Genomic DNA, 10,894 nt, shown 5'->3' with positions numbered 1-10,894 from the left:
GCTGATAGCGTAAACCGCTTTGATTTTTATTTAACTGCACATTTCTCTTTGGGACAGGGTAGGACACCCTTGGGCCCCCACAGCACAGCACAGCGCAGCAAACCACCCCACACCACCCTTCTATTGCAAGTTGCAGCCCCTCAATCGACATTTAATGGCAACTTGTGGAGGATTTTGCGATTCGATTCGCTGGAGAATTGCAATTTTCTGCGGTTTTCCAATTTTTCCCAATTTCACAATTTTTCATTTGCCTTAACTTATTGCATTTATTTATTTTGTGCGACGCCACCCATCCTCCCCTACCCTCTCCTCTCTGACTCTCTTTTCTCTTCTTTCTTCAGTTACTTTTTTCCTCATTTTTGCCTTTATGCTTTTCTGCCTTTTGCCGTTGAACGAGCGAAATTGATAATTTATAAAATTGCTGGCAAATGGCAACACGAAAAGAAAAACCATTTGGCTTTCCCAGCAGCAGCACCAGGACCCACTGCCCACCAGCCACCAGTCACCAGCCACCAGTCACTCCCTTCCATCAGCCCACCCCGCTGAGCTGTGTGCAACACATTTGCCGCGTTGCCTCATGAAATATTTGGCAAGTTTCGGCCGTTACCTTGACTTGATAGAAAGCATCCTGCGGCAGCCTGGCGGCCACTTTATGGAGGGGCTTCTGTACCCCCGTTTCCCAGACTCAGTCTCTCCAGTCCCCTCCAGTGCCCCTTGCTGCCCTCTGCCCTCTAGCATCCATTAAATTATGCAAAATACACACACACACACACACTCATTGAAAAAGGAGTTTCCCTGCTTTCTTTTTTGTCTTTGCCTTTCCTTTTTGTACATATTTGCAGAGAGTGTTGCCATTTTAATCAGCTGTTGAAACGCACATAAGGAATCATTTCGTACCCTGTAGATGCAATCTTTAATATACTTATGTACATATTCTCTTGATCAGTTTCAATATATGTAAGTCTCATATGTAGGTAAATTCTTGGCTGGTTATTAGCTGTCGCATAAAAAGTCTTTGGGGAAAATACACTTGCTTTTTGAAGATTACCCGACCGAAATGTTAAAAAGTAGGTACAGTAGGTATAATATATCTTCATCTTTTTATCATACTATACAAAAAGTTTTGGGTCGTGTCGTCGCGGGATCTTTAACTCATATCGGTGGGAGAGATATACATACATATATCTATAATCAATTTATACGTGCACCTGTCTATTTATATGTACATGTCTATAATAAATATATCTATTATATTTCTTTTCTGGAGCTTAGTGTAAGAGTATATAAAGCTTGGGCTTTTTTCGCGGTTGCTTTTCTGTTTTAAGGAAATATATTTTGCACTTGGCTGTTGCTTTTACTTAACCAACTGAAGCGTGGAACCTACCCCTACCCTACCCTTTCGAGCCCCCATAGCCAGACCCTACATTCTGCCCTCCCCCCGTATTTATTTGGCGCTTCGCTGCTTTTATTTTATTGAAATTTATGATTTCTGACACAGAATTTATGTTGTTTTGCATTCGGGAGTGTGCGGGAGCATAAAATAAACCTCAAATACTCGTAAAATGCCCGGCCCAGAGAGCTCTATGCTCCCTCCCTTCTCCTATGGCGTAGTGCGGGCCACAGTCCCCAGCTCCACTCCCAAGGAGAGAATTGGCGTGTCCCCCAGTGCGAGCTTCTTGTTTGGTCTAGCCCCAGTCTCTGTACATCTGTACCAGTAACGGTATCTGTGTCTGTGTGTGTGCGTCTGCATCTCTGTACGTGGGCCTGGGTCTGATTCTGGTCCTCGACTTGGACCTGGCCCATGCGCGTGAATTATTTAATTCGTATAAATATTGAAAACTCAATTTTTTATGATGTTTTCTTGTTTGGTTTATTGCTCTTTTGTGGCACTTCCATATCACACAACTTGCCTCAGCCACAGTTCCTTTCTGGGTGTGTGTGTGTGGGCGAGACAGTGTATATTGATATTTCCCACTTCCGATTCACAAAAAAAAAATAAAAAACAGCAAGAGAGAGGCAATAAAGAAATCGCACTGGGTTTAAATCCTTTATGGGAATCCCTTTAAATAAATTCTGAAAAAGCCTTACTCTGAAGATGCAGAAGCGCAGCATTGACTACCTAGAGGATATCCAAAACCAGACCGAAGAAATCGCTCTACGTCATTAGAGGCTTTATCTACTGATATCTAGCACCAAAATAATCCACAGGTAAATACAAAACATCAACAACTGCCTGATTGGAAGCATTATGGAATAATTCCATAGATGTACGAGTATGTGGCTGATTGATGGCCATCACCCCCAACAGATCTTCATCAGTTTCATCCGCATTGGACCATCTTCAAGCCCAAAGTGGGGTATCCGCAACTCCCGTCTCTCAAGCTTCCATAGATTGCAGGTCCAATACACAAAACACTAAGTGTGCTATACACCCAACAATTTGGAGGAGCACTCCCACCTCCCATGCAGAGCTCGTATTTATATTTACCAGAGTGAGTGGAAACAAGGCCAGCCCATATCTGAATAGAAGGCTTCTGTTCGGAGAGCACACATCCTTCCACTCAGAGCCACACACACAGTTGAAATAATCCCCAAAAGATGAAAATTGTGCAAAATTTGTGTTGGTTTCACTGATTAAGGATGGCTTACTGGCTGCTTGTCGGTTGCCGAGCCATTGCTGGGCTGTTGCCAGCCTCCAGCCCGCCGCCCCACCCAGGGAAATCTCTTGAAACCCGAAAAGATGAATATACCAGACCAACATCTAATATGTGCGAAATTTATCAGCCCCGATACACACACACACTTATCTGAGAGGGGCCAAAAGAGGACAAAGGAGCCACTAGGATGAAGGCAAACGGCATGGAAAATCGCAAAAATAATTTTGGCTTTCAGCTTTGTGCTGCTCAGGGTAGAGTGTGCTCTCGAGGCATGTGGGTTGCATTCGATTGCAGCGAACCGGCCCCTCCCGGCCCGTCCAAAGGATGCCCGGTTCAGGAGAATTCGAGTGGACAGTTGCGGTGTCCATGTCCATGCACACACGGACGCACGTCCGGACACACTCGAATGCTCCAATTATGCCAAGCTATGCAGGGGTAACCGCAACCCAACCAGGAATCGAAGCTCCTGCCGTGCTTGCTATGCAGATGCAGATGCTCAACTGAGTATCCCTTATATTTTCGTTATGCTTGTGGGTTAGTTACAGTAACAGTTGGATTAAATTGTACAATGCATGTGGGGGAGACACGGCTCCACCATGGGAATGCCCTGTCTTGTCCTAGCCCGTCTAGTCTCGGCTTTGGGGCTCGTCGCGCTCTGGGGTTCGGTGCTTTGTCCTTTGTGCATGTTCTTGGTCCGTATCGGGTGAGGCTGCTGGGGCTTGTGGTAGGTTAGGTTCGTTAGTAGGATTAGCAACCGATCATGTGGAGATATCCCTGAATCTGTTCACCCAGAGCATTCCTGGAGATAGAAGTTGATTAGTCCAGCTCTAAAACAGGCAGAAGCAAACACTTACCCTACACCAGAGAGTCCCTTGCCATTGACGGTCGACTTTTTGTAGAGCGCGGCCATCAGCAGGATCTGACCGGTCATCAGCAGCTCGCGCTTGCCGCAGCTCAACCAGCCCTTGGTCCCTTGTTGGCTGGACAGAGGCTGCTCACGTCGTACGGACTCACGAACCTCACGACGATCTAATCGTTCACCAGCCTCACGTCTGGAGAGATCCCGCTCTGCTCGAGCCAAATCACTTCCATCCACGCGTCGCATATCATTCCGCTCATTTTCCTCTCTACGGACTTCATCGCGGTCCACACGTTGTTCGTCCCTGCGACTATCCAATCGTCGAATTGCAGAATGGTCACGAGCTTCCTCGCGGTCTTCGCGATGCTCACGTTCTTCACGTATTGACGAGTCATGTTGGACCCGTCGAAAATCGCCTCGTTCCACTCGTCGAAAGTTTTCACGATCTATTCCGCGCTCGTCCCTATGACCAGCCAATCGGCTAGCATCAACTCGCTCACGCTCTTCACGCCTTGAATAGTCGTGATCGTCCTGTCGGAGAACGGCTCGTTCCAGACCACGAGATACATCTCGTTCGATAAGACGCAGGTCTTCCCTTTCCACCTGACGCCTGCTCTCCCTGTCAACAGTTTCTACCCTTCGATCAATGCTTCGCCTTTCATTAGCTCGGAAGCCCCGTTCATCTGTTTTAGATTGACGCAATTCTTCGCGCTCCACTCGACGGGAAGATTCCCGCACCCCTCGACGCATGTCATCACGTTCCTCCCGCCGTGTGTTCTCCCTGCGACTGTTTTCACGGTCTTCACGTCTAGATACCTCTCGTTCTTCACTTCGGACTTCTTCGCGCTGCACCTGAACTCGTCGGGATTCATGTCGTTCCGCTAGTCGCATGTCCTCTCGTGTATCCTGGCGTTTGACATCGACTCTCTCGCGCTCCTCGCGTTCTCCAAGTTTTGACATGTCACGTTCCGATCTTCGTGAAAGCTCTTGTTTCTCACGTCGCTCCACTATTTTTTCCTCTCCGCTTAATTTGAAGCGCCTATCTAAATCACGCTCATTAGACTCTCGCTCCTGAAGCCTTGCTAAGTCTTGTTCCGAACTTCGAAGATCGTCTCGTTCCACAAGACGCTGGGATTCACGGTTTACTCGCTGTGCTGATTCCCGATTAATTCTTCGTGAGTTTTGTCGTTCAACTCGCCGTAAGTCATCTATATCTGTCCGTTGGAGGGTCTCCCGGGTAGCTCGTGCATCGCGACGGCTATCGGATGAATCTTCACGTCTTAAAACCTCTCGTTCTACATTTCTAGAGCTGACTCGATCTTGTCTCTCGTTAGATGCATCCAATCGCCTTCCTTCGGCGCGATCGCGTTCCGCACGGTGATCGCGTCTGGAAACTTCTCGTTCTACCGACCGTTCACGTTCCTCCTGCCGCACTGCCCTTTCCTCACGAACCTCACGCTTCTGGCTTTCAACTAGTTCTCGAACATCCCGGGTCCTATCCTCCACTCGTTTCGATTCCCGATTGATGAAGGGCACCTCCTGCCGCAAGACTCGCGAGAGACTCTCTCGGTCAGCCTCCAACCGGACTTTCGTCTCTTCGCGCCGCTCGTCCCGACGATCGTCACGGGCCGCGGACTGCACAGGGACTCTCCTTTGGGTGTGTTGCTCGCTGCGCTCCGGGGCTTGTCTGTACACCAGGCGCTCATCGTATTCCCCCAGACTTCGGGCATCCCACTGGCGGCTGCTGCAGACGGATGGATCACGGTCACTTCCACTGCAGAAATATCTGCTGTTGGCAAGGGCCAAGTTTAAGCAGCCAAGCTGGATCAGCAGGAAAAGGGCGCTTAGCCTCAACCTCCTAGCTTGCACTACCATTGCAGATGGGTCAGAGATTCGGTTCAGGTACTGGATATTAATCGATGAGTTGGTTCGTTGCTGTTGCACCAGCAGTCTTCAGAACTTGACTGAATTCACCAGTAGAAGGTCTCCGCTTTTATAGCAAACCATCCTCGACTCTGTGTGCTGGGCACTACTGGTGTGGAACCCGTGGCCGCACCAAAGCCCACGCATTTGATGCGACACTTCCTGCTCGATGAGCTTCAATTTTCTCTTGATTGATTGAATTTCGCTTATCGCACATGTGCACCACTGCGCCACCACACTTCGGTGTGGCGCAGACGCGTGGACTCCACTCAAGTGAGCCTAATGCGTTGCTCCTGTTCCAATTTTCATGAATGAAATTGCGAGTCCTTCGATTGCTTCTGACGTCACTGGCATCTTTGTCGTGGATACGACTGCTATGTAGAGGCACAAAACCATATACATGAAAAGATAAAATTCTATTTACTACGACTATAGTGGTCTTCAAGCAAACATGACGTCAAATGCTGTATCTATACATCCATTCCTACCCCAGCTCCTGCTTTGCAGAGTGCACAATTGCGATAACTTCAATTCAATCAAAATCAAATTAGAACGCAATGAACAATGTGGCTGGCAAAGAAGCTAACTCAATGAATGGCCATATATCCAGTACTTAGATGGGCATCTGGCCGTAAAATTGTGTACAGCCGGAGCAACTGTGACCAAGCAAACACTCTGGCTATAAAAGACCCAGGACTCCTCTCGCGTGGGTGGCAGTCGATTGGATTGACGAGTAGAGAGCGGTTGTGTGGGTCACCAGGCTTCGGCTGGCCTCGGAGCCGAAGGAAGGACAGAAATCTGGAGACAGCCGCCTGGACTTGGACCCATGATTGGAGGCGCAGCACTCTCCACCGGACACCGGACATTCGGCAGTGCAGCTGAAGAAACCCATCTAATATCGCTAGTTAGGTGTCTATAAGTTGTTAACTAAAACAAAGTTGTTTCCGTTTCATCGATTACATATTGGCCAATTGTATTTTAGTACATAGTGTAACCATAATCACTGTTATCTTAGCCAGTTAAATGTTGCTGTTGTTTGGGATCGTATTGTCATAACATAGAGCGGAAAGTTTTGAGCAGCTTCTTCTCTTACTCGTCTAGCCATATCTATATATGTATGCAACTTCTACTCTTACCTCTAACGGATATCAATCGATATTGAATATATAAGTATGTAAACCTTTGCTAAATGCACGATACAAGAAGCACATATGATGACGATGATTTTTGTTTGTGGGGATCGCCCGAGCCATCGGTAGTTATCCATCCATCCGTATGCATAATCTAAATATCCAAAAATATTGTACTCGAATATACGTATTATCAAAAAATACATTTGCAACAATAATTTTCTTTTATATTGGAATATCGTGGGGGAGCTGGTTTTGCGGCGAGAGTTTAACAAAATGGTTATATCCAATAGAGTGTATACTAGAGCCCTTCATGAATCCATGCCTCTTTAATGCTTTCGATTATTATCCGAATCCTGCCCTTCAGTCAGATTCGAATCAGCCCGAGTCCGCAAAAACCGAGTCCGATCATAGCGGGCTAAAATCAGCAAGTTCTTTTTCCATGTTTCTGGTATATGATAATGATCACATTCGGCTTTTCTTTTGCACTGCTAAAAAGAAAGAAAACGTGCGCACACACACAAATAAATATTTTCAGGCAAAGGGCGAAGCAAAAAACCAGCAAATTATTGTATTGCATGCTCATTGTCATTGTCTCTACCAGAGAATCAAATCGAGAGTGAACGAGAATTCGGGCTTGATTCGGGCGAGGACTCAACCTGCGATTGAAGCACCACGGCTCCGGACAGCTCCCGTTCAGGAGCGATTCAAAGAACTCTTTCCCATTTGTACATGCAGGAAGGATTATTTAAGATCAAAGATTAACTGCAGAAAAACTTAAACATACCGCTCAATCTCGACTCCATTTTCGCCGGCTCTATATTAAGTGATTTAACTCATTTCAGGTACGTTATTTATCCGTTTTAGGACATTTCGTGTACATTCGGTATTACTTTAGATACGTTTTGGACTTACCTTCAGTTCGTTTGCAACTTAGAAAATATATCCAAGTCACAAACAATCGAAATAAGAACATAAAATATTTATACCAAGCCCATTTCTATAGCAAGCAAATCCCGATTTGTTCTCGAACTACTCCCGAATGGACCTCAAAAAAAGTACAATACGGACTTACTTAATAACTTAGAATTACCATACCATATATCTTTTTCTTATAAACGGTATAGCAAAAATGTATTTTGTTTCACAGTTTTTCTCCTAGGATTTTTGGGCCCTTTCATTGAGTTTAAATGAGTCATGTATTTCCTTATAATCTTATGGTAGGTACATTAATATGTCAGTAAAATTAGGCTTGCGCTTATTATTATGGGCGAACAAAAAAGGGCCGGAATCAAAGGACTCAGGGTCTAAAAATGTTCGTTTTAGTAAAAAACAATAAAATATAAAGTTTAAGCCCGATTCGACAACGTTTAGAGGTGCCGACTTGAAGTCAAAGTTGAAATGTATTTGGCCAATGGTTCCTATGGCAGTTTTATTATATAATGCTCTGATGGATTGCATTTTTATACCCGATACTCAAAATGAGTATTGGGGTATATTAGATTTGTGGTGAAAATGGATGTGTGTAACGTCCAGAAGGAATCGTTTCCGACCCTATAAAGTATATATATTCTTGATCAGCATCAATAGCCGAGTCGATTGAGCCATGTCTGTCTGTCCGTCTGTCCGTCCGTCCGTCTGTCCGTCCCCTTCAGCGCCTAGTGCTCAAAGATTATAAGAGCCAGAGCAACGATGTTTTGGATCCAGACTTCTGTGATATGTCACTGCTACAAAAATATTTCAAAACTTTGTCCCGCCCACTTCCGCCCCCACAAAGGGCGAAAATCTGTGGCATCCACGTATCGACGATACGAGAAAACTAAAAACGCAGAATCGTAGAAGATGATTAAATCTTCTAGAGTGCAAAATCTGAACCAGATCGTATAATTATTATAGCCAGAATCAAGAAAACAATTTCACTCTTTCTCGCTCTGTCTCACTCTAACACACAGGTTTCATGGTCGGTTTTGTCAATTGCAAAATATGAGTTCAAGGATCTCAGAACCTATAAGAGCCAGAGCAACCAAATTTGGTATCTACACTCCTGTCTTATCGGACCTTGACCATTTTGTGTCAAAATTTCGTCACACCCCCTTCCGCCCCCGCAAAGGACGAAAATCTGAGGCATCCACAAATCTCAGAGACTATTAAGGCTAGAGTAACCAAATTTGGTACACATACTCCTTTAAGATGTCACTATAAAACGTATATCTCAAAATTTCGCCCCACCCCCTTCCGCCCACACAAAGAACGAAAGTCTGTTGCATCGACAATATTGCAGATTCGAGAAAACTAAAAACGCAGAATTATAGATAATGACCATATCTATCAGATTGCTGAATCTTTATCAGATCAGATAATTTTTATAGCCAAAGGGAACAAATCAATTTGCACTGGCTACGCAGCGCCCGACGTCACGCTCAGACTGATTTTCTGTCTCTCTCGCACGCACTCTTTGTCGTGTCGTTAAATATTAGCGGCGTCTGCCGGAGGAGAGCCATACTGACTTAGTATCGGGTATAACTGTAGAGTTGCGGTGTCCGCAGCAACTCACAACGTTCACAACCACATTAGAGCATTTTGATAGTCTTTATTACTTGCATTCTGAAGAATCTTCAGCTACAAAACCTTGGGAAATATATTGCTCCATCATTTCTCGTTCCTCCATGAAAGTAACTTTGTCGTCACACAATGCAAGTGCATTTTTTTTAGAAAAACGCTTGCAATATTCGGATCAACTTCTTTAATAATACATATATATATTATTATTTCGCATACAAATTGAAAGTCCAGATTTAGAGGTTCAACAGCTAATGATGATATTCTTAATATCGGCATTGAATGAAACGATCTCTGTAATGACTGTCGCACCCTCTTTTCTCTTGGTCTTGGGACTTTTGCTTCGGACTTGGTCCTTCGCTCGGATTTTCGTTGAGCTTTTTTCACCGAGACTGTGTCTTGTCCAGCAACATGCCTTGGTCTTTGGTTCTGGCGCTTCAGTTCAAGAAATCTCTTGTCCTCTTCAGTTTGCATCTTCGACATGGCATCTGCGTGTGCAATATCGAACAAATGGTCATAATTAGCTATAAAAGCAGCTTTCTTTGCTTGAAAAGAGTCTACAGTTTAATTCTTCCTTCTTTTACAATTTTCCCATTTCCACTAATTCCATAAGATAGCCACACAATGACATTCCTGGCTAATAATAATTCGCGCTATTTTCAAAAACATACGTGTATACTGTAATTGTAGAAAAATGCAAACAGCACTTGTTTTATTAATGGAAACTTAGTTTGTTTTCCATCCAGATGGATGCATCGGTTCAATTTTTGATCATCAAAATGACGTAGTTTCCCACCAGACAACGAACTTATCCATAATACATAAACATATACATATTTGTACAGACTCAACACTTTTTGTACCTTTTGTTACCTATAAATAAGAATCAATTTTATCAATAAAGTCAGCATCAGAAACAGTACCACAACTGTCTGTCACTCATCTTCCATCGCAATCATCAGAGGCTGTCGCCGTGTTTTCAGACCCTCCTTTACGCATCGTAGGATACCCACTCCGCAGTCCAACTGGTTCAAGTTCTAGTTGCAACGACCAAACTGAAGACGGTTTATGTGCCGTAAGCAACCCATCTTCCTACACACACACACACATTAACACTAAGCGATATCAAAAGATATCAACCTACTATCTAAGGATAGGAAGGCTGTGTTAGGAATTCCTAAAAGTCCCGAGCATCTGTCGAAGGATAAACATTAGAGACCCATTTACGTCGATATACGAAACAGTGCCACGCAGCGTGTCGAACCCCTAGTTCAGGGGCATGGGACGCTCCTCGATGTTCTCCATCCAGGCACCCGCACCCTCGGACATCTTCATGCTCTGCTCCCTCAGCTGGTACGCTTCTTTGGGCTGGCTACGAAAGCGAGCGCTCTCCTGCTGCTGCTACGCCACCTTCCTGCGCTCACATTCCTTTACGCGCTCCTTGGCCTTCTCCGGGGTCACCTTGCGAAGGGGCCCTCCTGCTCCTCCTGCTGCTTCTTGCGAACGCAGCACTCCGTTAACCATAGGCGAACCCATTTGTGCATTAATCCTTGGAGCAAACAAGGACATTACTACAATGAATGACCTTGCGTTTCGACTTCGCTGCTTTCGCTCAGATGGAAATTCGTGCTCTCTTTCTCAGCGGTCGGTAGGTAGTCCTTCGTGAATCTCATGCAGGTGCGAACGAGTGCAGCAGGTCCCAATCGATGCACTTGGCGGACACCCTATTCTCCTTGATGAAGACCATGGACCTTTCAGGCTAGGCG

The 10,894-nt window shown here is 45.2% G+C and overlaps 1 protein-coding gene across 1 annotated transcript; it reads right to left on the bottom strand.

The window, feature by feature from the left end:
- Nucleotides 1–3,131: 3,131 nt before the first annotated feature.
- Nucleotides 3,132–5,455, bottom strand: LOC6600356 (trichohyalin). Its single transcript, XM_002025444.2, has 2 exons — nucleotides 3,512–5,455; nucleotides 3,132–3,456 (listed from the first exon to the last, which is right to left on the bottom strand). The coding sequence occupies exons 1-2, from the start codon at nucleotides 5,389–5,391 to the stop codon at nucleotides 3,405–3,407; spliced, it is 1,932 nt and encodes a 643-aa protein (XP_002025480.1). The 5' UTR covers nucleotides 5,392–5,455; the 3' UTR covers nucleotides 3,132–3,404.
- Nucleotides 5,456–10,894: the final 5,439 nt, after the last annotated feature.

Source organism: Drosophila persimilis, unplaced genomic scaffold (genome assembly GCF_003286085.1).
Source record: "Drosophila persimilis strain 14011-0111.01,24,50 unplaced genomic scaffold, DperRS2 tig00000766-arrow-arrow-pilon, whole genome shotgun sequence".
In the NCBI taxonomy this organism is placed as follows: domain Eukaryota; kingdom Metazoa; phylum Arthropoda; class Insecta; order Diptera; family Drosophilidae; genus Drosophila; species Drosophila persimilis.
Note: the sequence above shows the minus strand (reverse complement) of the source record. Positions and strands in the feature narration are given on the sequence as shown.

Bases quoted from the DNA above. Each gene is read 5' to 3' on its own strand.
- LOC6600356 (XM_002025444.2), bottom strand. From the start codon at position 5,391: ATGGTAGTGCAAGCTAGGAGGTTGAGGCTAAGCGCCCTTTTCCTGCTG. The intron at 3,457-3,511 runs GTAAGTGTTTGC...TTCTATCTCCAG, and splicing joins AAGGGACTCTCTGGTGTAGG to GAATGCTCTGGGTGAACAGA.